Below are 27,645 nucleotides of genomic sequence, written 5' to 3' on the forward strand. Positions count from 1 at the left end.
CGGAACATCACCCACCAAGGCTTAATCTAAGCCCTGTCCCCACCTTGAAGGGTATGTCTTCCCCACCCAGCTGCACCCAGGACCTGACACGCACCCCCACTCTCCCTTCCGGGTGCTCAGAAACTGGCACACAAGTGACCCCAATAACGAGTGTCTGGAGCCGGGGCACCCCCTAGTGGCCATTCCCAGCACTTCATGGGCCATGCAGCCTGGGGTGGGTAATCAGTGCCCCACCAAGGAACTAAAATCTAGCCAAAACAACTGCCCTTTCCTTAAACTTTAGAGTCTCAGTTTCCTCGTCTGCAAAATGGGAATGATAATACTGATTCGTAGGGCTGTTAAGACAGGTGTTGTAAAAGATGACAGGTGTAAAGTACAGGTGTCAACACACAGGGGTTGCGCATCATGAGCTCACCATCCCTGTCTGCTATCATCATCCATACTACTTTTTTTTTTTTGTCTTTTTAGCGCCACACCTACGGCATATGGAGGTTACAAGGCTAGGGGTCGAATTGGAGCTGTAGTTGCTGGCCTACACCACAGCCACAGCAACACCAGATACAAGATGCATCTGTGACCCACACCACAGCTCATGGCAATGCTGGATCCTTAACCCCCTGAGTGAGGGCAGGGATCGAACCTGCGTCCTCACGGATACTAGTCAGATTCCTTTCCACTGATCCACAACAGGAACTCCTATCATCCATACTATTACCACTGGATGAAATCAGCAGTCACTTCCACTGTACCCCTCGCTTGAAGCTGTGCCCAGAGATTTTCCTCTGGATATTTTTCTGGAGGAGACTCTGGCAGGAGTTTGCAATGGGGGGGGGGGGAAACACACCTTAGTTTCAAAGTAAAATTAAAAAGAACAAGCTGTGTTCAATCTTTAAAAAAAAAAAAAAAAAGGAAAAAGGAAATACAATATATGGTTCAATAAATAGAAAAACAGTTACAAAATATGATGATCTTTGTCCTTAATTATAAGAGGAGAAAAGACAGAGGAGGGTCATTGGGGTGGGACCCTTTCCTCCCTGAACCAAGGTGGGGGAAGGGAGGCCAAAGAGACAACCAGCTGCGACTTGGGATGCAAACAAAAAGGCTAGCTGGAGAGAAATAAGAGAAGGGAGAATAAGATGAAGGGCAGAGCAGGGAGGCAGAGGAGGAGAAAGGGAGAGACAGAGAGCCAGAAAATGCTAAGATGTTGGCCTCTTTCTAGATCGGGGGCAGGGGTCCTTGGCTTGCCTGTGCTTGTCTCCCCCGACACACTGGGTTTGGAGGACAGTGTGAGCCTGGCTCAGTTCCTGAGTTGTATGTCCAGTGACTAGCAGGTGTGGGAGGAAGGGGCAGTAACGATCCCCCAGCCTGCCTTGGGACCCCGGCACCCAAGGGAATGGGAGTCCTGACGGGTTGGGGGTGAGGTATGTGGACGAGGCCTGAAGCCTCTTCAAATCCTTCAGTGGGGGTGAGCCATTGGTCCCAGCTGGGCCGCCTGGGGGGAGATGGCGCAGGGCTATGGGTGGGGCCCCTGAAGCTGTGAAGGAAGGGTACAGGGGAGTTTAGATGCCCTAACACAAGCCTTTCGGCCACCCGGAGTTGGGTGCAGGTAGGGTCTGCTACACTGACTTTGAGAGCCAGTTTCTGGAAAGTCCTGCCTCCCAGCCCCTCCACCCCAGCCCAAGTGGGTTTGCGAAGGGAGAGCTTTTGCCTATTGCTTCTGGGGTGCCCAAGGTTGGGGGGGGTCATACCAGCTGCACAAGCACACACCCCGTTCCAGGCCTCTGGGTGGTGGTATGGCTTCCGATCCTCACGTCTCGCACACTCACTCGCACGCTCCCAGGCACGCATATGGCAGGATGCCACCCCCTGCCTCCCACCTCCTTCCAGGTGTGGGGGGATGGCAGGCAAGACCACCCAGCTCCAGGTGGGCTCCTTCCCTGACTTAATACTGAAATGCCACAAAGGCCTCCAGTGTCAAGGCCCCTGATGGACAGCAGGTGCCACAGAGGCAGGGGTGAAGGGGGAGCCCCCCCCGCACCTGCCTGCTGTCCCTCAGCCGAAACGCTCCCTCACCAGGAGCATGAGCTTCTTCTTTCCCTTGTAGGTCTGTTTGAGGTTCTCCAAGAACTGGGCGAACTGGAGGTGTCCATCGGGTGCCAGCAAGAAGGTCTCACGGGCCTTGCCTAGGAACTCAATAAAGTCGCCATAATGCCGCGGGCTGATGTGCGTCAGGCGGGAGTGGCTGGTGGTGATGTAGGCGGCCACTGCTGCATCCAGCAGCTGGCAGAGCGGTGCCCGGTCGGCGCCCAGTGGCTTGGCAGCCCGGCGGGCCCCAAGGGGACCCAAGCTGGGCGCTGAGAGGGTCCAGCGGCGCAGGATGTCGGAGAGCATGGGGGCGCAGTGGATGCTCCGGATGATGAGAGGGACGATGGCAGAGAGCTCGTGCCGGCCCAGCGAGTGGCTGAGTGAGCAGGCCCAGAGCACATCATTGACGGCAGGGTGGCTGTCCTGGTTGAAGGCGATGCTGAGCTGTGCCAGGGCCAGTGTCGCCAGCTTGTAGGCCCGCAGCGGCAGCCCACGGTGCTCCATGTAGCGGGCCACAGTGAAGAGGTGAGCGTGGCCCAGGCCGCCGGCTGCGGCATCCAGCACAATCTGGTAGGCTGCCTCAAAGGCTGCGTGGTTCTTCTCGCACAGGGTGAGGGCGGGCAAGGCGCAGTTCTGCGGGTCTTTCATGGCGCACTGCAAGGCCAGGGTGCGGGCGCAGGCCCAGAGCTCCTCTCGCCGGGATGCATCCAGCTGCAGCCTCAGCAGCGTGGCATGAGTGGTGCCCGTCACGGCCACGATGGTGGCCGCCTCCACAGGTGTGAATAAAGAGTACCAGTTTTGCATGATGTTCATCAGGGCTTGTGGGCCTAGGGGAGATGACAGGGTGACACTGGTCAGGAAGGGGGCAGAGACATACCCTGACATACCATCTCCACCTGTCAGGGCTAAAGCCACACTCCTTCTGCCTCCACTCTAGGCTTGACAGAAACTTCTTTTTTTTTTTTTTTTTTTTTTTTCTGTTTTTTTTTTTAGGGCTGCACCCTCATCATATGGAAGTTCCCAGGCTAGGGGTCAAATTGGATCAGTGGCTGCCAGCTTACAGCAATGCCAGATCCAAGCTGCATCTGTGACCTACACCACAGCTCACAGCAACGCCAGATCCTTAAACCACTGAGTGGGGCCAGGGATCGAACCCACATCCTCATGGATACTAGTTGGGTTACTGCTGAGCCATAATAGGAACTCCAGAGCCTTCACCTTATCTTTCCAAAGGTTCAGAGGGCAGCTGGGCTGGGTGGGAACTGAAGGGTGGGCAAAAGGCTAAGCTTTGGAGCCACTCTGAGCCACTTTAGCCTAACCAGCTTCCAATCTCTGTCCAGCTTGGTCTCCCCGCCTGACATTCCTTCCTGGCCTAGCCCTGAGCACAGGCTGGAGTCAGGGAAATGGCTCAGCTTCTTCCTTGGGCCTGCCCAGTTCCACAGGGAGATGGGTGGAGGGTGCCCTTGGAGACTCACCGATTTCGGTGGCACAGCTGACCAGCCAGCGCACCATCTCCCTCCGACGCCAGGTCATGGTGTTCAGGGTCATCCGCATCACCTGCAGAATGGGATGGAGAGAGGAGAGGAAAGGGGTCATCCAACCAGGCTGGCCCTGGAAAGGGGCTGGGGATCCTGAGGAGCCCTGGGAGACTCGGAAGTTAAGGGTGGAATTGATGAGCCATACAACCTGGACAAAGGTTTCACATCTCTGGAGCTCAGTTTCCTCATCTGTAAAATGGAGATAAAAATAGGAGCTACCTCATAGAGTTGTGAGAAGTAAGTAAAAGCATGGAGGTAAAGCTCTTTGCATAGGGTCTACTGCTTCAAAGTGCTCAACTGATGCTGAGCTTTTTTTTTTTTTTTTGCTTTTTAGGGCTGCACCCACAGGATATAGAAGTTCCCAGGCTAGGGGTCAAATCAGAGCTACAGCTGCCAGCCACAGCCACAGCCACACAAGATCTGAGCCGCATCTGTGACCTACACCACAGCTCAAGGCAGCTCCGGCTCCTTAACCCACTGAGCCAGGCCAGGGATCGAAGCTGCATCCTCATGGATCCTAGTCTTTGAGTTCGTTAACTGCTGAGCCACAAAGGGAACTCAATGCTGAGCATTTATTGTTATTGTTATTGTTTGTGTTATTCCGAGGCCCCATGGCTCCTACTTGGGAGGACAAACCAATGTCCCTTCTCTCTGGAAAGTTCCAGGCTTCCCATCAACAGATTTCCCACTGTAGCCCCAAACAAAGCACCTGCCCTACAGGCCCCACCTCCTTCAGGTCCTACCCCTAATAAGCACCTTCCTTGGTAGCCTTTCCCCTGAGGCCCCATACCCAGCTCTTTTCTGGAAGCTTCTAAATACTGGGTCACTTCTCTAAAGCACCACCCTTAGCTCAAGCCCCACCATTCCCCCACAATGGCTCCACCCCCCTTTGGAGGGGTTGTTCAGAGGCCAAGTCCACCTCCTGCCAGCCCTCTGCTTGCCAATTCAACCTAGGAAGGTGTCAAATGAATCTGTTCCTTATTCTGTTATTTTACTTTGGCCACTTTCTGAGGTGCTGCCCCCACGATCCCCATACCTGTCTATCACCCCAGGCCCTGCACCTTCAAGTCCACAGGTGGCACCCATGCCTCTGCCTTGCCCTTACAGCATCATCCCTTGTCTGGCCTGAGGATGGCTGGACACTCACCCGCAGGCCCCGCCTCCATGACTTTCAAACACAGGCTCCACCCCCTTCACTCACAGGACACTCCCCAGGCTCCCTCCTCAGTGGTGACCCTTCTAGGCCGCAGTCCCTAAAAGGAGGCCCTTTCCCCAAGGAAACTCCTTAGAGGGGAAATGCTCTGCCCTCTCAGCTTCAGCTCCGCCCACCACGGTCCTTATCCTCAAGTACAGCAGCCCCAGGCTCCACCCCCAAGGCCACCCTTAGGTTCTTCTGCTCCCTCTTGTGGCCGACCCATTCACTTGCAGGCTCTGTGACCCCCAGAAGTAGATTCTCACCTTGAGTCACTCATTCATGGGCCCCACCCTCACTGGTGACTGCCTTCCCTCACTTCCAAGGCTCTCCATCACAGACTCCCTCCTCTGTAGCCCCACCCTAGAGGAGCCTTTCACATCCAGGTTCCCGCCCCCAGAGGCGAGGCTTACACTCAGGCCCCGCCCCCCAGAGGCAGACCTCACACTTCAGGCCCTCCCCCAAGAGACCCCGCCCAGGACCCAACTAGGCCAGTAGTCCCTGCCCCCACATCCTCCAGGTGGCGCTCACCTGCAGGCCCAGCTCCAGAGCAATGCCCAGCAATGTGGTGTCAGGGGGCGCACTGGCTGGGGTGGCTGTCTTGCAGGCGTCCTGTGCCAGCTTGAAGAGCAGGGCTGGAGAGTGGATGTTCTGCTGGATGGAGCCCAATACTGCGTGCAGCCACTTGGGGTCTCCTGGGGTAGGGAGAGGGACAGAGGGCACTATTGGCATACTGGGCACCAGCCACCGCTGCTTGCTGCCTGACCTGCTTACACAAGTTCCTCCACACAGGCGCAAATGTTTGAGTGTGGATGGTGTGCACCCGGCAATGGTTCTAAAAACACCTAAACCACTCTTGGAACTCCCCCTTTTCTCTTCTCTGCCCCTTCCCTTCCAGGAAGAGGAAGCCATTCAAGGACGCACTGGACCCCTAACTGTCAAAGGTACTGATTTTGGATCCAGATGCTAGGGTTCAAATCTCTGCCACTCACCATCTGTGTGACGCTGAGCAAGTCACCTCACCTCTCTGTGCATGGGCTGCCCCATCTATATATACAATGGGTAATACTAATGCAATGGCACCTGCCTCACAGGGCTGCCATGAGCCCATACTTGTACGGGTCTTAACATGGCAAGTGCTATGCAAATGTGACCTTCTATTATTATTATTAGTAGTAGTAGTAGTAGTCTTTTTGTCCTTTAGGGCCACACCTGGGGCATACGGGGCATACGGAGGTTCCCAGGCTAGGAGTCTAATCAGAGCTGTAGCCACTGGCCTACGCCAGAGCCACAGCAACGCCGGATCTGAGCCGCACCTGCGATGTATACCACAGCTCACGGCAATGCTGGATCCTTAACCCACTGAGTGAGGCCAGGGATCAAACCCACAACCTCATGGTTCCTAGTCGGATTCGTTAACCACTGAACCATGATGGGAACACCTGACCTTTTATTATTATTATCATTAGCCTAGATCCTATAATTCTGTTACTCTACTCCAGCCACATCAGCCTCCTTTCTGTTCCTCAAACATAACAGACATAATCCAACCTCAGGTTCCTTGCCCTGGCTCTTCCCTCTGCCTGGACTGCTCTTCCCAGATGCTACAGACTGAACTGTGTCCTCCCAAAATTCATATATTGAAGCTCTAACCCCACAGCATAATGGTATTTGGAGGTGGGGCCTTTGGGAGGTAATCTGGTTTAGATGAGGTCATGAGGCTACCCCTAAGATGGGATTCACATCCTTAAAAGAAGAGGAGGAGGAGTTCCTGTTGTGTCTCAGTGGTAATGAAACTGACTAGTACCCATAAGGATACAGGGTTCTATCCCTGGCCTCCCTCAGTGGGTGAAGGATCTGGCGTTGCTGTAAGTTGTGGTATAGGTCGCACACCAGAGCTCTCCTTCTGCCATGTGAGGACACAGTGAGAAGGCAGCCCTGTAGAAGCCTGGAAGAGAGCCCTCACCGGAACTGATCATGCCAGCATCCTGATCTTGGACTTCCAGCCTCTAGAACTGTGAGAAAATAAATTTTGGTTGTTTAAACCTCTGAGTCTATGGTATTTTTTTTTTTTTTTTGTCTTTTTTGCTTTTTCTAGGGCCGCTCCCGCGGCATACGGAGGGTCCCAGGCTAGGGGTCGAATCGGAGCTGTAGCCACCAGCCTACACCAGAGCCACAGCAACGCGGGATCCGAGCCGCGTCTGCAACCTACACCACAGCTCACGGCAACGCCTGATCGTTAACCCACTGAGCAAGGCCAGGGACCGAACCCGCAACCTCATGGTTCCTAGTTGGATTCGTTCACCACTGCGCCACGACGGGAACTCCAGTCTATGGTATTTTATTATGGCAGCTGAGCTAAGACACCAAAAATTGGCATGGTTCCACCTTCACCTTTATGTCTAGGCTTAAATGTCAATCTGCTTTAATCCCCTCCATAGCATTTACTACCTCTTCCTCCATAACTCTCTCTCTCTCTCTTTTTTTTTTTTGGTCTTTTTAGGGCTGCACTTGCAGCACATGGAAACTCTCAGGCTAGGGGTTGAATTGGAGTTGCAACTGCCAGCCTACACCACAGCCACAGCAACTGGGGATCCAAGTGGCGACTGTGACCTATGCTGTAGCTTACAACAACACTGGATCCTTAACCCACTGAGCGAGGCCAGGGATGGAACCCACATCCTCATGGATACTAGTCAGGTTCTTAACCCACTGATCCACAGTGGGACCTCCAATAACTATCTTCTTTATCTCGTTTATTGTCTGTCTGCCCTCACTAGATCTACCGCCATAGAGCATGGGGTTTAGGACCGATCACTGCTGGGACAGTTTTGTTCACTCAGCACTTGGGACAGTGCCTGGTACATATAAAAAATGCCCAAGGAAAGCTGTGGGAAGAAGTAAAAGGATAAAAAGTAGGGGAGAAGGAATGAGGGAAAGGAGGGAGGAGAGAAATGGAGAGGAGGGGGACAGGGGGACAGGTGCCATCCTCACCCTTGGCAGCTGTCAGCATGGTGGAGGCCAGCTCACACTGGCGGGTCTCCAGGTGGCCAAGGATGAACCAGCGGGGGAAGCGGTTGCTCATGATGGAGTCCAGTGGGTTGCCGTGAGTTTCTCCAGCTGGAAACGCTGTCTCCAGTACAGGCAGCCTAGGGTGCAAAGAGAAGCAAGCTGATGGTGAGACAAGGCTGGAGCCTCCATCTTCTCTAGGAGAGGTTTCTGTCACAGCCAGACCCCACCCCTTCGGGCCAGCAAAGTCCTGGGGACCCAGGGAGATGGAGGATGTGTGTTCAAGATGCTCACTGCAAGGTCATGTGGGGTTCATGCACCAAGGGATGATAAAGAGGTGAGGGGTTGGAGTTCCCGTCATGGCTCAGTGGTTAATGAATCCGACTAGGAACCATGAGGTTTCGGGTTGGATCCCTGGCCTTGCTCAGTGGATTAAAGATCTGGCGTTGCCATGAGCTGTGGTGTAGGTTGCAGACGTGGCTGGATTCCGTGTTGCTGTGGCTCTGGTGTAGGCCAGCGGCTAGAGCTCCCATTAGACCCCTAGCCTGGGAACCTCCATATGCCGAGGGAAGTGGCCCTAGAAAAGGCAAAAAGACAAAAAAAAAAAAAAAAAAAAAGAGGTGAGGGGATTATCTGTGTCCTGATGTGTGCCCCACCCCCACCCCCTTGCTCACCCTGCTCTGGATGCTCCTTCCCTTGACACTCCTCATACAACACCAGGCACAGCCCTACCTCAGGACCTTTGCACAAGCTGTTCCCTCTGCCTGGAACACTCCCCTAGACTTCCTCGTATATCCCCATTACCTCTTGCAGGTCTTTGCTCAAATATTTTTCAGTGAACTCTTCCCTGACACTCCCAACACATGGGTGAGTGTAATTTCTCACTCCTTTCACTCCTTCCTTGCATGTCACCATCTGACATACAACAGTCTACCTATAAATCTATTTACTTATTTTCATTTTATGGCTGTACGCTCAGCGTATGGAAATTCCTGAAATCCGAGCAGCAGCTATGACCTATGCCACAGCTTCAGCAAAGTTGGATCCTTAACCCACTGTGCCGGGCTGGGAATTGACAATGCCAGACCTTTAACCCACTGGGCCATAGCGGGAACTTTCCTATAAATTTATTTAGTATTTTCTCCTTTACTACAATGTCAGGTTCACCAGACAGGAATTTTTTACTATTTGGTTCACTGCTGTAAATCCAGCATCAGAATAATGCCTGGCACACAGCAAGTGAACAATAAATGTTTGTTGAATGACTCAGTGTTCCCTCCCCAAGATATTTTGTTAAGCAGCTCACTGTTGTCATGCATTTTGTGCTTAGAAAGTTCTTCAGGAGGAGTTCCCGTTCTGGCTCAGTGGAAACTAATCTGACCAGTATTCATGAGGACACAGGTTTGATCCCTGGCCTTGCTCAGTGGGTTAAGGATCTGGTGTTGCTGTGAGCTGTGGTGTAGGTCTCAGATGCGGCTCAGATCCTGCACTGCTGTGGCTGTGGTGTAGGCTGGCAGCTCCAATTGGACCCCCAGCCTGGGACCCTCCATATACTACAATGCAGCCCTAAAAAGACACACACACACAGAAACAGAAACAAACAAACAAACAAAAAAAGAAAATTCACCAAAGCTATTAGATATAATCAACAGCATGGAATAGGCTATTCTGGTTCCAAACATGTAAATAATTTTGCAAAGCTCCATGGTGGTTCAATGGGCTAAGGATCCAATGTTGTCACTGCTATGGTTCTATTTACTGCAGTGGTTCAGGTTCAATCCCTCACCTGGGAACTTCCCCAAGCACAGCCAAAAAAACCAACAACAGCAACAAAAACCTTTGCTACGTGACTGGGGACACACTGTAAGCCTGTTCATATGTAAAATGGGGATAAATATACTTATTTCACTGGGTTGTTTAGAAGATTATATGCGGTAATGTGAGTCTCGGGCTTAGGTCAGGAGTTGGCACTTTTCTTCTGCATGGAGCTGGACAGCCAATATTTTCAGTTTTGTGGGCCTTTTGATTTCTGTCACAACCATCGCTGTTGTGGAAAAGTGGCCACAGACAATAAGTAAATGAATCAGTGGTGCTGTGTGCCAATAAAACTTTATTTCTGGACACTGAAATTTGAGTTTCACATATTTTTTTTCCTGTGTCACAGAATATTGTTTTGATTTTTTTCCCAACCATCTAAAAATATAAAAACCATTCTTATCTCATGGACTGTATAAAAACAGGCAGCAGGCCAAATTTGGTCCAAGGGCTGTAATTTGCTGGTCCGGGCTTAGACAAAAATCTAACACATAAAAGGGTGTTTTCTAAATCATAGCTCTTAACAGGTTATTCTTTTCAAATATTGTGGGAACTGGCCTAGGAACTTCCGCATGCTGTGGGTACAGCTAAAAATAAATAAATAAACAAACAAAATAAAATTTTGCCTCTCTTCTGCTGGTGCATATAATTACCCAGTTATTCACTGCAACATCTTTTTGGAAACAGGTCTATCAGCTCCAGATTGTTTTTTTCTGTGGTGCATCCCTATACTGGTTCACATACTATGTGATAGGACAAAGCCTTGAAGATGTAAATGTTTAGTGAGAAGAGGGGCAAAAAATAGGTACAGAATGTGTCATAGGTGTAAAAGGAGAAGCAACTTTTTAATTTTTTTTTTTTTTTTTTTTTGTCTTTTGTTGTTGTTGCTATTTCTTGGGCCGCTCCCGCGGCATATGGAGATTCCCAGGCTAGGGGTTGAATCGGAGCTGTCGCCACCGGCCTACGCCAGAGCCACAGCAACGCGGGATCCGAGCCGCGTCTGCAACCTACACCACAGCTCACGGCAACGCCAGATCGTTAACCCACTGAGCAAGGGCAGGGACCGAACCCGCAACCTCATGGTTCCTAGTCGGATTCGTTAACCACTGCGCCACGACGGGAACTCCAGGAGAAGCAACTTTTAATTTTCAGATTCCAAGTCTGCAGAAATCTGGACTCTTGCAGTACAGATAAGAAAGTAGTAACACTGCTTGCCTCCAGAGAGATTTGGGTAGGGTGGGACAAACCTGCCTAGAAAAGGACTCTGAATTCTGCATCATGTGGATATTTCTCACATTCAAAATAGTATGGCACACTTTTTTCTTTTTCCTTTTTAGGGCCGCACCTGTGGCATATGGAGGTCCCAGGCTAGGGGTCGAATCAGAGCTGTAAGCTGCCGGCCTACACCACAGCCACAGCAATGCGGGATCCGAGCTACGTCTGCAACCTACACCACAGCTCATGGCCATGCTGAATCCTTAACCCACTGAGCGAGGCCAGGGATAGAACCCGAAACCTCATGGTTCCTAGTAGGATTCGTTTCTGCTGCGCCACAAAGGGACCTCCTACGGCACATTTATATGTAATAATCAAGAGCACAGGAATGCCAGCATGAGGGAAACTGAATGAACCTGGCTGTTAGTTCCGACAGAATGATGGGGATCCCAGCAGCCTCCCATCCCCCAGTCCTGCCCGCCACCTCTCCTCACCTCATGGCTCGCAGCGAGAGTCGGTAGGCCAGGTCAGGATCGTGGGGCAGCAGTGCAGTGAACAAGTAGCGGGCACAGGTGTGCATGGGCACGCTCTCCCGGAAAAGCACTTCTCCAAAGCCGCTGAAGGGGCCCCCTGTAGGGGTAGCCGGAGTTCAGCCTGAGTTCAGCTTGCATCCACCCCTCCCCAGGTCTCTCCACTCCCCATGTTCTGAGTAGGGAAGGGGCAGACCCAGGATAGAGTGACTGGGCTAGAGCGGTCCTGGGGGTGGGGGCGCAGGCCTGAGACTGAGACAGGTACTGGAAAATCCAAAAAAGAAACTCTGGGCACACTTGGACTCGGTGTGCAGGGTGGGGTCAGAGGGTGGAGGTGAGGCCTATACGTGCTCTGGGGGCGGGGCCAAGCCAGCTTTCCTGTCCCATGGGGGGCGGAGCCTCACAAGGCAGGACCAAGGGCAGAGCTAATCAAAGTCCAGCTGGTCATTAGCAACTAGGCTCATTGGCTCCAAGGTGTGCAGAGGGTGGGGCATCATCAGTAGCAGCAGTTATTGGCTGCCAGCACTGATGAGGGCGGGGCCAATAGCCAGTGCTTATTTTTATTTATTTATTTTTGTCTTTTTTTTTTTTTTTCTTTTTTTTTGAGGTCCGCACCCGCGGGCACATGGAGGTTCCCAGGCTAAGGGATGAATTGGAGCTGTAGTTGCTGGCCTGCCACAGCTACAGCAACGTGGGGCCGCGTCTGCGACCTACACCACAGCTCACCACAATGCTGGATCCTTAACCCACTGAGCAACGCCAGGGATTCAACCCTCGTCCCCATGGATACTAGTCGGGTTCCTTAACCATTGAGTCACCATGGGAACTCCCTGTGCTCCTTTTTAAAGAATTGCCAGGGTATGCACAGAGAGTAAGGTCAAAGAGGTGTGGCTATGGGTGGGGTCTCCCGATCCAGCAGCAACCAGGCTACTACAGTACTGAGGCAGGACCCTACATTTCAGGCACAGCCAGGCCTAGGAATGGGGCCTCTCTCACCTTCCAGCAGCTGTCCTGCTTGCTTGCGCAGCACCTGCACCAGCCGCTCATCTAGTTCTACCTCCTCCAGGAGGGCGAGCAGCTGCTCTTCGTTGCGCACCACTTTGTCCTGGGCGTACAGCCCCTCGGGCAGGGCCCGCTGCTGTCCCAAGCCCAGCAGTGCCACCTCTAGCGCCATCGCCAAGTAGGACTCCCCAGGGCTCCCGGGCACCGGGACGTGCTGGTAGGCCACCTTTCGCTTCTCAGGGCCTGAGTCTGTGGGAGAAGAGCATCAGGACTGCTGGAGGGATACCCCCTTTCTGAGACCTCAGTGGTCCTTGACTTCAATCGCAGGCACTTGGGGTGGTGGGGGTTGAGGTTTGGGGAGAGCCCAACAATTTCTGCACGCACACCTATCTTCTAGCAGCAGATAGGCCCACAGTGGACTAACTTTCAGGAGAAGCTAAGCCAGAGGGTCCTGGCACTGACCAGAGGATGTGACCAAGTGTAGGGTGTGTGGCCTTCCTTTCTAGCAATACTGGAGGGGGGGAGGGCACGGCCAAAGGGTGGTGATTCTCCTACCTCCTCCAGGGGTCCCCAGTGCGGGTACCTGGGTAAAGGGCGAGGGTCTCCTCCTCTAGGCGAGAGGCCTCCAGAAGTGCCCTGCAGAGGCAGCCAATAGGGTCCAGGGGGTGGCCTACCCATCCTTCCATGTTGGTGATGCAGGTGGAGCCTTTCTGCAGTAGCTCTGCAGGTAGGAAGGAGGGGGTGTCAATGCCCCCCCAAGCCCAACCTCTCAGTGCCTGCCTACCACCTGCCCACCCAGCACCCTCTTCTTTGCTTCATGAGCTCTGCAGCAGCCCTCACCTCCACTGTCCCACTGTCCTGGCCTCCTGTCCTGCACCCAGACCCAGGCTTGGCAGGACAAAGGGATGACGCTGGGCACTTTCTTTTTCTTTTATTTTTTTTTTTTAGGGCCGCATCTGCGGCATATGGAAGTTTCCAAGCCAGGGGTCAAGTCGGATCTACAGTCGCCAGGCTACACCACAGCCACAATGCCAGATCTGAGCTGCGTCTGAGATCTGCGCAGGAACTTGCAGCAACACCAGATTCTTAACCCTCTGAGTGAGGCCAATGATTGAACCCACATCCTCATGAACACTATGTCAGGCTCCTAACCCACTGAGCCAAAATAGGAACTCCTGGGCACTTTCTAAAGCATCCAACCAGTACCATTTCCCTCCTTGCAATGCTTAATCTTCCTTTTCTCAGGTCCAGCCAGCTTTCAGGACTCCCCAGCACCATATGATACCTTAGTTTCCACATGGTGGTCACCCACTCCCTCTGGAACCCTATTCTCCAATCTTCTCCCCCAAGTTAAGGTCTCCCTTGCTGCTGGGCTCCTGCTAATGCTGTTCCTTCTGCCTGGAACATTGGTTGTTTGGTTTTTTTTCCCCCTTTTCTTTTTAGGGCTGCACCTGAAGCATACGGAGGTTACCTGAAGCAATCGGAGCTGCAGCTGCCAGCCTACACCACAGCCACAGCAATGCCAGATCTGAGCTGCATCTGTGACCTACACCACAGCTTTCGGCAACATTGGATCCTTAACCCACTGAGTGAGGCCAGGGATCGAGCTCGCATCCTCATGGTTCCTAGTCAATTGTCAACCCACTGAGCCAGGACAGGAACTCTTGACCTGGAACATTGTTGCTCCCTCCTCCTCTTCTGGGAGACTCCTATCCATCCTTAAGATCTCAGCTTAGCTCTCACTTGTTTGGGGGCTTTCTCTCTGCCTCCAGGCTGGGTCAAAGCTCTGCTCGGATCCCTGAAGCCTCATTTCTTCCCCATTATCCCCAATGTTCAATTCCTGGTAAATGTCCCACCAACCCAACCCCATCACCCAGAGAGTGCAACTGATGGCCCTCCTATCCCCCATTTCTAGTCCACAAACATGTTCTTTTTTGGGGCTCATAAAGTGTGGATTTTTGTTTTTGCTAATACAATTTTGAATGTGTTGCCCATATTGAAAAAAAAAAAATCAGTAAATTCCACATCAAATAATCCAGATTTCTGGCCTCTCTTGAAAATTCTGACAATCTGGCCATACTGGGTCGTGTTGCTGAAAGGCGGTGGCCCGATGCACATAAACTACATTTCCCAGACTCCTTTGTGTGAAAGTGTGGAAGGTGGGAGAGAATGAGACCATCCCTTTCCTGCAGCAGCTGTGAACAGGTGTGTGGCTGTCTGCGGGGCACAGACCTGAGGTTTGCCAGCAGGTTCTGGGTTGTCCCCTGGAGAACTGTCCCCTGTGAGAGTTATAAGCTGCTGAACTTCCTGTGCTTCTGAAGTTCAAATCTGTGAACCAAGCAGTGGTTTCCCTGACTTTCAGTCCTGCAGCCCTTCCAGTGGTTTTGTGAACCTTCAATTCCCTGTATTAAATTCCTTTCTGCTCAAGACAACTCAAGTGGTCTATTTTTACCCACAGACCCTCCAGGTTGTCATAGCCCCCAGCAGTTGACCTTTGTGTCTGCAGCTGCTGGTCTACGGTAATATTGGGTGCCCACCTTTTTTCTGCTGCTTGTAGCTCTCAAGCTGATGTCGCCGCTGTAACCGGAGTGTGTTCACTATGGCGCCTGCCAACCGCAGGGCCTGGCGGGGGTATCCGTGGGCCCTCAGGGTGTCCACACGAGCACAGGCGGTGGGGAAGGGCTCACCCAGCCAGAGTGGGCGGCCCTGGGGGTCGAAGGCTGGCTTGTCGCTGCCCATGTTGCCTGTGAGGCTGGGGCTGTAGGAGTCACCGGCCAGGATCCTCTGCAGGTGGGCGTCACTCCAGTGCAGGGACCCAGCCTGCAGGGCGCGGCCAAACACAGTGTGGCGGGAACCTGTAGCCACCACCTCCTCTTCCTCCTCTGGGCCTGTTTGGGAGGTGCCCAAATGCAGCCTTGTGAGCAGCAGGTCGAGGTCAGGTCCCCCAACTGCATGCCAGCTTGGGGCTAGATTCTGGGTTCACTGTGCGTCATCTCCTCAAATCCTTCCAACAGCCTTTCAAAGGTGTGTGTGTGTGTGTGTGTGTGTTTGTGTGTGTGTGTGTGTGTGTTGGGGAGCTATCATAGCCCCTCATACGAATGGACAACTGAGGTCGAATAACTGTGTCTGTCTGTCCTTCCATCTCCCCCCGACTTCCGCAGGCCATTCCTTTTTCTCTCTCGAGTTCTCTCTCCCTCTCTCCTTCCATCTCTGCCTCTCCTCACTTGTGTCTCTCTTCTCAATACCTGCTTCCTTTTCTCTCTGCTCCGCCCTGACTCCCACCTCCATGGTCAGGAGGAGGTTGGGTCAGGAGACCAGCCCAGAACTACAGGCATCTTAGCTATTTCACATCATGTCCCTCAGGCTACCTGCTACCCCTGCCCTGGGCACTCACACACTGTAGGAGGAGGACAGGTAAGAGCTGGTGCCACCACTCCCACATTCCCCCCCAGAGTGCCATGATGGGGTGGCTAGGCCACAGGCAGAGGTGGATGTTTGCTGGGGAGTGGCGGAGACCCCTCTCCTACCTGGGCTGAGGGCCGATGTGGGCTGCAGGCTGGGCCCATCGAAAGAGTAGTTGCCTTCTTCCAGCGGGCACACATCCAGCTTGTCCCACTTGCCAAGCAGCTGGAGCCAGCTCGTCCGCTCCTCTGGTTTGCAGTGGGGACTCAGGACGACGCACACCCACAAGGCCCCTGGAGTGGGAGAATGGCGAACATGGGCATGGGGGAGCCTCAACATTCATGCCAACAGGAGCAGCACACGCTTATGGAGTGTCTGTTGTGTGCTCTCTGCTGAACCTTCGCTTTGGGCCTCTGAGGTTGCAACTCATCGTCTCTTCACTTTAACGCACAGAGAGGCTAAATCAAGGTCACAGAGCTGGAAAGTTAGAACTCAGGACTCAAACCCAGGCTGCCAGACCCCTCTTGCATTATTTTTTTTCTATAGCACTTATCATCACCTATCACAATGGTCAACAAACTACTGCCTGCGGAGAAAACTGAACCGATCATTTGTTTTTTGTTTTTGTTTTTGTCTTTTTAGGGGCATGTCCACAGCATATGGAAGTTCCCAGGCTAGGGGTCACATTGGAGCTGCAGCTGCTGGTCTACACCACAGCCACAGCAATGCCAGATCTGAGCCGCATCTGCGAACTACACCACAGCTTGAGGCAACGCTGGATCCTTTAACCCACTGATCGAGGCCAGGGATCAAGCCTGCATATGCTGCAGGAGCAGCCTAAGAAACGGCAAAAAGACAAAAAAAAAAAAAAAGAAAATGATGACATTCAAATAATTAGAGTCCGTAAATACAGTTTTATCAGAATTCTGCCATGCCCATTTGGTTATGTGTGGCTTTGGCTGCTTTTCTGCTACGACAGAAAATTGGGTAGTTGCGACAAAAAACAGATGACTGAAAAGCCAAACCTATTAACTATTTGGCCGTATGGAAAACATTTGTTGATCCCTGGCCTAACAGGTTTGTAGGATTTTCTCCTCTGTCTCCCCTAGTAGGTGTCAGCTCTCTGAGGGCAGGTATTTAATCTTGTTTAATCTCTCTTGTTTCTTTTTTTTTTTTTTTTGTCTTTTTGCCATTTCTTGGGCCGCTCCCGCAGCATATGGAGTTTCCCAGGCTAGGGGTCTAATCGGAGCTGTAGCTGCCAGCCTATGCCAGAGCCACAGCAACGCGGGATACGAGCCACGTCTGCAACCTACACCACAGCTCACGGCAACGCCAGATCGTTAACCCACTGAGCAAGGGCAGGGATCGAACCCGCAACCTCATGGTTCCTAGTCTGATTCGTTAACCACTGCACCACGATGGGAACTCCAATCTCTCTTGTTTCTTGCTGTAGTCCCAGTGCTCAGTACATGCTAATGAGTGGAGGAAGCATTCAGGGGCCAGACCCTAATATCAGGGTGGGCAAGCCCAGGTGCCTGGCGTGCTCAAGGGTCTAGACCTTACCCAGCTCGTCCCACAGCTGGCGGCACTTGTCTGTCATGCCAGCACCCTGTTGTCGCCACAGGGCCAGGCGCGGGTCCTGCAGGAACTGCTCAGTCATGAGGATCAGCATGCGTGCCCCGTTGGAATCCCGCATCCGCAGCATCTCCCGCACCTGCACCAGGGACAGGAGTGGTGAGGAGGGGCGGGGCTCCGGCGCCAGGGCTGTCTAGCCCCGCCCACCACGCGTGCACGCAGCACCTTGCAGAACATGGAACGCAGTTGCTGGCTGGCGCCATAGTAGCCGTCGTTGGACAGTAGCTGCTTCACCTGCTCCTGGATCTGCTCCTCGTCCAGGTGCCAGCAGTTGGCGTCCTCGATGCCCGCACCCGCTGTGGGGTCTGGGGCACCTGTGGGGAGGAAGGGACAGTTGAGGCTGGGACTGGGGAGAGGGAACACTTGTCATTGTCCTGCAAATCACTCGACCTATCCCAAAGTTCCATCCATCCCGCTTGAAAAACCATCCATCGACAAAAAAAAAAAAAAAGGTCAAAGGAGTTCCCGTCGTGGCGCAGCGGGAAACGAATCTGCAACCATGAGGTTGCAGGTCCGATCCCTGGCCTCTCCCAGTGGGTTAAGGATTTAGCATTGTCCTGAGCTGTGGTGTAGGTTGCAGACGCGGCTCGGATCTGGTGTGGCTGTGGCTGTGGCTGTGGCGTAGGCCGGCAGCTATAGCTCCGATTAGACCCCTCACCTGGGAACCTCCATATGCCACGGGTGCGGCCCTAAAATGACCAAAAAAAAAAAAAAAAAGGGAAAGAAAAACCATCCATCCATCTTACCTGAAACATTACCTATCAATCAATTCAAACCACTCAACCATTTATCCATACCTTCCTCATGCCATGCATCTTTCCACCCACACATCCATAACTCTTAGCATTATCTACCTACCCCATTAGTCTATCATCCACCCTACCCATAACTGCCACCTACTCACCCATCTATATACCCATCCCACCAGTTCACTCATCCAGCCATCTACACACCCTGATTTGTCTTTCCAACTCATCTGTACCAACCACTCAAAATATCCACTGACCTATTCACCCACTGATGCACACAACCATGCTATCCATCCATCCAACTAACTGCAAATTTCCATCTATTCTTTCCTCATCAACTATCCACTCATATGTATCTCCCAAAACACCCACCAGCCCATTAGTTCATCCAGCCATTCTATCCATCTGTCCTACATAAACATGCACCCACTCCATCCATCCAACATGTGAGTTCACACAGAAGAACATTCATGCACACATCAACTCACTCACACAGTGCACACCTTGGTCCTTCCAATCTTCCACCAACCTCCTCTGCCACTACCTCAAACTCCCCAATCAAAACCCATTTTATCCACCCCACCACCAATTGCCACCATCTCCACATTCACCTACCATCCTAGTAAATCACTCATCCACTCATTCCAATCATTTTTCCACACCATCAGTTCACCCCCAAACCCCATCATGAACACCTTCTGCCTCCAGCCGTCACCACCCTCAATCTATCCATGCCTCCACCCACTAATCCATCTACCCACCCTCCATCCAACTCTATTTTCCCACCGTTATAGTTAAGCAACACAGCCACTTGTAGCTCCAAACCACCCCAGAACTCATAATACCTCCTGGCCTATCTCCCACCTCTAATGCCCACTTACATCCACACACACTCCTCATGCCCTCCACCCACCCACACTCAGGCCTGTTCCTGAGATCTTGGAACACCCCTACTCTGGGGCTGGATTTTCCACTGAAAATGATTTCTGACCATGCATTTGCCCAAGGCCAGATCAAATCCAGGATCTGCCACTAACTAGGTTTGTGACCTTGACCTCAGGCAGTGGTTCTCCCTTCACCCCTGCTCATGAATCAAGGGCACCTGTGGACGCTGTGACAAATGCAAGTCCCACAGCAATAGACATGGCTGTGAGCTGGAGCCTGGCCACCCCCCTGAGACCCTGGGGCATTCTTACCATGCACCAGGTTGATCTCGGAGCCCAGGAGAAGGATCTCGTCTGCCAAGCGCTGGGCAGTGGGCAGCACCTCAGTGTGGTGGGCGCTGATAAGGTACTGTACAAATTTCTGTAGCTGGTCCCGGTTCATCTGGGAGAGCGTCTCGGAGATGGGCAGTCGCAGCTCTACCTGGCGGGCATGCCGAATGCGGTACAGCGACAGGGCCACCACATGGGCACAGTAGAAGAGGTCGCGGTTGTCGCAGCCGCAGCTCACAGATGTGATCTTACAGCGGTCAAAGCTGATGGAGACGTGGTACAGGCGCTCAGGTTCTCCAGGGCCCCCCAGCTCCCGGATGTTTCCGCTCAGGTGGAACCCTAAGACCCAAACCAAACTGTCACTGCTGTGTCACCCCAGAGATGGGTGGTGCTTGTCCACAATGCACAGCAAGACCAGGTGCAAATATCAGCTGAATAACCTACCACGAGTCACTTAACCTTGCTCTGCTTCCGTTTCCACATCTGTGAAATGGGAATAAACAGCAATGTCCTCTGCGCATTTGGGTGTTTTTAAATGATTTTTATTTTTCCCATTATAGTTGATTTACAGTGTTCTGTCAATTTCTACTGTACAGCAAAGTGGCTCAGTCATACATATGTATATGTTCTTTTTCTCACATTACCCTCCATCACGTTCCACCACAAGTAACTAGATATAGTTCCCTGTGCCTTACAGCAGGATCTTATTGCTTATCCCTCCATGCATTTTTTTTGGGGGGGGGGTCTTTTTGTCTTTTTAGGGCCACATCTGCAGCATATGGAAGTTCCCAGGCTAGGGGTCTAATCAGAGCTGTAGCTGCCGGCCTACACTGCAGCCACAGCAACACAGGATCCAAGCCACGTCTGCAACTTACACCACAGTTTATGGCAACGCCGGATCCTTAACCCACTGAGGGAGGCCAGGGATTGAAACCGCAACCTATGAGGATTCATTTCCACTGCGCCACAATGGGAACGCGCCCTCCATGCATTTGTAATGAGGATTAAATGAGTTAATATTTGGCAAGTGATTACAGCATGGCTGGCATACAGTAGGTTGTAAATAAATGCATGTTCTTGTTCTAATTCTGAATAACATTATGGCAATGCTGTTGAAGATTTTTTTTTTAGCCCTTGGGTAATCATGGGTACAGCCCAGGCTCCAGGCTCCCTGTCACTTCCTGAGAAGATACCAAAGGGCTGTAACACTTGGGGGCGAAGGGTTGATGTGGCAGGCCAGGGACCAGGTCGCCCCATCACCCCCTGCCCCTCCCTGGCCCCTGGGGAGCTCAGATGCCAGGCTCATCTGACTGGTTGGGCAGCTCAGGCCCCAGCCGGCCCTGTCTGCGTCATGCAGGGAGACGGCGGCTTCCTCATACCAGCTGGAGGTGGCTGAGCCTGTGGCTGGCTGGGTCATGTCCAGGCAAGGGGGCCCCCAGGCTGACAGGGTTCAGAGAGGGTCATCTTGGCTGAGCCCCTGCCTCCAGCTGGGGGACGTGACCTGCCCCCATGTGCGCTGTGGCATTCCAGGGCTCACCTGCCTTCTGGCTCAATCTCTCCTGGTTTCCTTCTCAGCCCTGCTGCCTGAGGTCTAGAACCATCTTTCATGTCTAGCTCTAAAACTCTGCCCTTCCTTTCACGTGGACCTGCTGCCTGGGTCTAGGACCACTCCTCACAGATAAGCCTCAACTTTCACCCTACATCCCACCGGAGCCTTACTGCCTTAGGTGCAAGCTCTTCCTGAAACCTCTGAACCCAACTTCCAACTGAGTATCTCCGCCTGAGGTCCAAAATTCTCTCTCACCACTGGCTCTAAAACTTTGCTGCCAACTCTCACCTAGGACCCTGCTGCCTGAGGTCTAGGATCATTCTTTCTAACCTCTGGCTCTGAACCTTGGCCCCAGAACGTCCCTGGCTCCCTCCATCTGAAGTCTGGAATTTCCTCTCACTTCCAGTTTACTTCCTCCAAACTACTGCCTCCTCCCTGCCCCCCCACCTCTACTCTCACCCCCTAACTCAGCTGTCTGACGTTGAGGCAGATCCCTGATCTCCAGCTCACAGTATCTTCTTTTCTCCCACTTTTTAGGGGCTGCAGGGGCTAAGGGTGGAAGGAGAGCTGCAGCTATTGGCCCACACCATAGCCACAGCCACAGCCACGCCGTATCTGAACCATAACTGCAACCTACACTGCAGCTTGAGGCAACATGGGATCTTTAACCCACTGAGTGAGGCCAGAGATGGAACTGCATCCTCATCCTCATGGATGCTAGTCGGGTTCTTTTTTTTTTTTTTTTTTTTTTTTGCTTTTCAGGGCCACACCCACGGCATGTGGAGGTTCCCAAGCTAGGGGTCCAATTGGAGTTACAGCTGCCAGCCTACACCACAGGCACAGCAACGCCAGATCGGAGCTGCGTCTGCGACCTACACCACAGCTCATGGCAATGCCAGATCCTTAACCTGCTGGGTGAGGCCAGGCATCGAACCCACAAACTCATGGTTCCTAGTCGGATTCATTTCTGCTGTGCCACAAGAACTCCACTAGTCGGGTTCTTAACCTGCTGAGCCACAAGAGGAACTCCAGCTCACAACCCTCCCTAGGCATCCAAGTCTGCCTTTGGACCCTCCCCTCCCTCTGGCCCCTGCCTCCAACTCCCCCCTCCTCCACGCCTGCTCTGGCCCCTCCTGGCCTCCCTGGCAGGGCTATGCGGGCAGGTACTCACCCACTTGCAGCACCCGATCTACCGCCCCGCTCTGCAGTAGGTGTAGCCCACGGGTGAAAGGCACCCGTGCATCGTGCTCGCCTTCTGGGGGCTGGTAGCCTAGTGATGAGTACATACATATCTCCCGTTCACTGCGTGGAAATGACCAGAACACGATGCGCTTCTGGACTGGCTCCGGCACCCGGGAGAACCGCTCCTCGACCTGTGGGAAGGGCGGGTATGTTAGAAACCCCCAGCCCCTGAGTCTGCTTTTGCCACCTATAGTAGTGTGACCTTGGGCAAGTCACTGTGCCTCTCCAAGCTTCAGGTTTTCTCAAGCGTAAGAAGGAGATGTTGCGAGTTCCTGTTGTGGCTCAGCAGTAACAACCTGACTAGTATTCATGAGGACGCAGGTTTGATCCCTGGTCCTGATCAGTGGGTTAAGGATTCAGTGTTGCCATGGGCTGTGGTGTAGGTTGGCTTGGATCCTTACTGCTGTGGCTGTAGCACAGGCCACAGCTGCACCTCCGATTCGACTCCTAACCTGGGAACTTCCACAAAACCGCGACTATGGTCCTAAAAACACCAAAACAAAAAACAGAACAAAGACAAACAAACAAAAAGATGTTAAGAGCACCTGCTTCCTGGTATTGTGAGCATTAAACATACATTAATATATGTACAGTGCTTACAATAACACCTGGCCCATAGTTAGTGTTCTAGAACTTTCTGCTACTTCCCTCAGGGATGTCAGGCCCCAGGTCCTAGGAGCCTAATGTAAGGTAGTCTCAATTCTCAGGCTTTGGGGTGGGGGTGGGGTACAGGAGGAAGGAAGACAAAAGTGATAAGAAGACTAGGGATCAGGCCTAGGAATTCTTTCTTTCTTTCTTTTTTTTTTTTGTCTTTTTGCCTCTTCCAGGGCCGCTCCTGCGGCTACAGCCACAGCAACGCCAGATCGGAGCTGTATCTGCGACCGACACCACAGCCCACAGCAATGCCGGATCTTCAACCCACTGAGCAAGGCCAGGGATTGAACCCAAAACCTCATGGCTCCCAGGTGTATTAACCACTGACCCGCGATGGAAACTCCAGGCCTAGGAATCCTTAGCCTACACGTGCGTGCTAAATGTGCGTGCTAAATGCTTTACGTATGCGATTTCCCTTAATCCTCGTAGCAACAACCCAGTGATACTTTTGCAGCCTGGGGAATCTGAGGCTCAGAGGTGGGGTGAATTTACCTGTTCAGGGTCCCACAGCTAGGGAGCTGCAGTTCCCAAGACCAGCTCTCAGTTCCAGCTTCTAAGGGGCCCCAGGAAGGGAGGGGTATCCTGCTCCCCCGGGGGACTCTGAGCAATGAATTGAGCAGGTTGAGCCTGTGTTCCAATCCGGGTTTGCTACTCACTGGCTGAGTGTCCTTGGGCAAGTTTCTCAACCTCTCTGTGCCCCAGTTTCCTCAAATAAGAAGCAGAACTCCCAAAGGGTGGCAAAGGATTCCATGAGCTTCTGTGGGGCAAGAGTTTTCCTAGGGCCAGACCTGCCCTGGGCAGGCCCATGGGAGCCCTGGAGAAGGTTTCAGGATTATTCGGGGTGGGGGGTGGGGTCTCACACACAATGAGGGGCAGGGACCTTTCAGAATCCCCCAGTCCTGGGTTTCAGGGGGAAGTGGGAGGACCAATGACCAGCCCAGGCCTCGGGGACAGTTGGCAGATGACTAAGGAGGGATTTTCCAGGCTGTGAATCAGAGCCTGCCCCATCCACACTTGGCCCAGAACCATCAGTCCCGGCAGACTTCCTAACTCTGGAGGGGCCAGGGAGCAAAGAAGGCCCCCACGAAAGCCAAAGAGAGGACAGAGCTTCTGGGTACCGAGGAAGGCTTGGTCACATCCTGGCCACAACTCCAGATCCTTGGGGCCCACACTGAGGCTTGGAAAGGTGTCTTTAACTGCCTCAGCCCTGGGGCATCCTGGTAAGGGCCCCCAGAAGCTATAGGGGCAGGGTTCCAGGTGCACCTGTCCAGGTACTAGCACCTGCTGCCCAGCCCTGGAAAGACTGAGATGGCTGTGGAGGGAGGGAGGGGAAGGTGAGCATGGGGTAATGGGGAGGGGGGACTCTGACAATGGAGTAATCTCTGCAGGCAGCTAGGAGGGGGCTGGGCAGCCCCAAGTGGGAAGTGATCTCAGAATTACTGAGGGGGTATATTTATCAGGGCCTGAGGGTAGGTTCTGCAAGAGAAGGGGGTCTCCATGGGACAGGGGGGTCATGGAGGTTGAAGGCAGGGATGGGGACAGATAGGAGTATCTTGAGGATGAGATCCATATAAATGAGGGAGTTCTCTACTGGGGGTGTAGGACAGAGATCTGGAGTCTCTAGGGATTGAGATCTGGTCTGTTCACAAATGGGGTTGGTGGTGGAGGTGTAGCAGTTGGAGAGAAGAACGAGGATTGAATGCGGTGCCCTAATTGAATTGAGCTGGGAAAAGAGAGATACTCAGGCTTATGAGACGACCACTAAGCTTGTGAGAGGAGGAGAGAAACTGTCCCCGGATGGGATCAGCGCACTGAGGGCACCACTGGGTCTTGTGGGCTGAAGGGCAGGGCTGTGGGGGAAGGGATGGGAGTGGGTCATAGAGTTTGAAGGAATGAAATGGGAGGATGAGGGGGTGTCTTGGGATCAGGGTTAAGGATCTTGGCGATCTCTGGGGGTGTCTGCGATGGGGGCAGGTCCGGAGTCTGGGGTCTGGAGAGGGAGAGAAGGCACGTCGTAGAAGAGGCTGGGGGTGGGTTTCTGGGTCCCTCCCCACCCCCCTCCTCAGTCACCTGCTCGAAGGCCCAACTCTCGGCTACTCGCTTGGCGCTGAGGTCCAGCAGCGCCTCGGGTCGGCCCCGGCCGCGCACGGTCGCGACCCCGGCGTTGCGCTCCTCCGGTCCTGCGGGGCAGCCCCGGCTCCGCTTGGCCGCTGGGGGGTCCATCCGGCCGGGCCGGGCCGGGGCGGGGCCTGTTCGAGGGGGTCGGTCTGATGCTTGCTCCTCTTCGCCCGCTCCCGCGACCCCTGCCTCTCTTCTTGTCCTTCGTCCGCGCTCTGCTGACCCCGGACTCCCGCCGCACCCACCCCCGCCCCCGCACCGGGCCGGCGGGGTGCTGCGGCCCCTTTAAGACTCTTCACAACAATGAAGCTGCCTCGGCCGCCGCTTTATGCTCCGCCATCGTCCCGCCTCCGTCGCCAGTCCCCATTGGCACTCCCTTCGGCCTCCGAGGCTCTCATCCACCATTGGCTGCACCTCCATACCCGTCTCCAACTCCTCGCTCATCATTCGTTTCATGAGCTGCCTGTCTTTTCGGAACAACCCATTCAGAGCGCTCAGCGAGCGGCGCTGTCAATCACCGGGCACCGAAGACCAATCACAGTGGGAGGACCCCCTGCAGGGCCGGCCTGAAGCGGAGTTTCGGGGCGGGTCCTGGGTTCATTCACAACATTCTTTCCCCGCCCCCCCGGGGCTGGACAGCGCTCCCCGGGCAGCTGGGGCTGAGCCCACACACGGCTTTGTTTACTGAGGGTCGCTTCCGGGCCCCGCGAGGGGACAATCAACACGGCTCGGCCCGGGAGCGAGACAGAGCGGCGGGATCCCCGGGACAGCGGCTCAGCCCCTCCTCCCCCTGGACTGTGTGAGGTTAAAAACTCAGGCTCTCTGGGCGCCAGGTCAAGTTTTGAGGCTTTGCGAGACTTGAGGGATCACATGCCCTTTGGCGGAGCTCTTGGAGGCCATAGATCCCTTCTCTAGAAATAGAGCCCAATTCAAGCCCGTCCTTGAGCCCCAAGTTAAGAATCCCCAATCCATTCTTTGCCCTAAATATTACGTTGAGTCATATGAAATTACTGATTTTTCAATCATTTTTGATACACTAAATGGCATTTTCATTAGGTTTAACGTAATAAATGTCAAAGCTGACCACTTCTAATTGCTTTTTTCTGATTCACCTTGTCTGGGTCATATCTCTGACCATGACATGGGTGGTGGTCATCATACCTTATCCCCAGCGCACTCCCCCTACAGTTCTCCCTCTCCAGGTCCTTAGAGAACCCAAAGTTTCCTTGCCACTCTTCTCTCCATTACCGTTATTTTTCTTTATTTTAGAAGTTGTTTATTTTCTGTCTCTCCCCTCTCCATGGTGAGCTTCAAGATGCCGTAGTTTGTCTAACTGGTGCACTGCTTTACCGCTATCACCTGATCAGCTCCGGCCATAGAGCAGTCAATCTATATATAAATTATTGACTGAACCAACTCCAGCTTTGCTCCCATTCCACTGAAATGTCTACAGAGCAGGAAAAACTCAAGTGGCCTGATTGCCACCCCCTGCCCCACCCCATATGGAAAATCTGGCTTTTTCCTTCCAGGAATTTCCAGTTTCACAGCTGCACTTTCTGGCCAGTTCCCAACTCCCTCCCACCTGCACTGTCCAGTATGGTCACCACTGGCTACAAGTGGTCTTTGAGTCCTTGAAATGGGGCTGACCTGAATTGGGCTCTGCTATAAATGTAAAACACATTGGATTTTGGAGACATAGTAGGCACAAAAGAAGGCAAAATATCTCATTAAGAATTTTTATTTTTTGGAGTTCCCGTCGTGGCGCAGTGGTTAACGAATCCGACTAGGAACCATGAGGTTGCAGGTTCGGTCCCTGCCCTTGCTCAGTGGGTTAACGATCCGGCGTTGCCGCGAGCTGTGGTATAGGTTGCAGAGGGGCCTCGGATCCCGTGTTGCTGTGGCTCTGGCGTAGGCCAGTGGCTACAGCTCCGATTTGACCCCTAGCCTGGGAACCTCCTTATGCCGTGAGAGCGGCCCAAAGAAATAGCAAAAAGGCAAAAAAAAAAAAAAAAAAAAAAAAAAAAGAATTTTTATTTTGGGAGTTCCCATTGTGGCACAGCGGAAACAAATCCAACTAGGAGACATGAGGTTTCTGGTTCGATCCCTGGCCTTGCTCAGTGGGTTAAGGATCCGGTGTTGCTGTGAGCTGTGTGTAGGTCGAAGATGCAGCTGGGATCTGGTGTTGCTGTGACTGTGGCGTCGGCCGGTGGCAACAGCTCTGATTAGACGGAGCTCTTGGAGGCCATAGAGAACCTCCATATGTCGCGGGTGCAGCCCTAGAAAAGACAAAGAGAAAGAAAGAAAAATGGGGATGGTTGTCTCCATTTCTCAGATGAGGAAACTGAGGCTTAGAGAGGTGGAGTCTTTGCCTAAGCTCACCCAGACTGGGAAACTTGAGACCTATTAGAACTTGTCCTTTCTTTACTTTTCTTTCTTTGTTTTTTAGGGCCACATCTGCGGCATGTGGAAGTTCCTGTTAGGGGTTGAATTGGAGCAGCGGCAGCTGAGGACCTACACTACAGCCACAGCAACACGAGCCAGGATCTGAGCTGCATTTGCAAACTACACACCAGCTTGCAGCAACGCAGGATCCTTAACCCACTGAGTGAGGCCAGAGATGGAACCCTCATCCTCATGGATACTAGTCAGGTTCTTAACCAGCTGAGCCACAACAGGAACTCCCTAGAGTGTGCCTT

General features: G+C 53.1%; 1 protein-coding gene across 1 annotated transcript; it reads right to left on the minus strand.

Moving 5' to 3' along the window:
• ZSWIM4 (zinc finger SWIM-type containing 4) lies at positions 921 to 26,688 on the minus strand. Its single transcript, XM_005661247.3, has 14 exons — positions 24,902 to 26,688; positions 22,107 to 22,308; positions 19,369 to 19,725; positions 17,589 to 17,737; positions 17,352 to 17,502; positions 15,914 to 16,081; positions 14,924 to 15,274; positions 12,970 to 13,107; positions 12,381 to 12,635; positions 11,349 to 11,484; positions 7,810 to 7,964; positions 5,347 to 5,510; positions 3,561 to 3,642; positions 921 to 2,912 (listed from the first exon to the last, which is right to left on the minus strand). The coding sequence occupies exons 1-14, from the start codon at positions 25,052 to 25,054 to the stop codon at positions 2,053 to 2,055; spliced, it is 3,321 nt and encodes a 1,106-aa protein (XP_005661304.2). The 5' UTR covers positions 25,055 to 26,688; the 3' UTR covers positions 921 to 2,052.

This window comes from Sus scrofa, chromosome 2 (genome assembly GCF_000003025.6).
Source record: "Sus scrofa isolate TJ Tabasco breed Duroc chromosome 2, Sscrofa11.1, whole genome shotgun sequence".
NCBI classification, from domain to species: domain Eukaryota; kingdom Metazoa; phylum Chordata; class Mammalia; order Artiodactyla; family Suidae; genus Sus; species Sus scrofa.

What these genes read in the sequence shown, in the direction of transcription:
- ZSWIM4 (XM_005661247.3), bottom strand. Translation starts at nt 25,054, where the DNA reads ATGGACCCCCCAGCGGCCAAGCGGAGCCGGGGCTGCCCCGCAGGACCG. An exon ending in AGATCGGGTGCTGCAAGTGG is followed by an intron (nt 19,726 to 22,106) that starts GTGAGTACCTGC and finishes TTTGGGTCTTAG; the next exon opens with GGTTCCACCTGAGCGGAAAC. An exon ending in CTCTCGCTGCGAGCCATGAG is followed by an intron (nt 7,965 to 11,348) that starts GTGAGGAGAGGT and finishes TTTGCACCCTAG; the next exon opens with GCTGCCTGTACTGGAGACAG.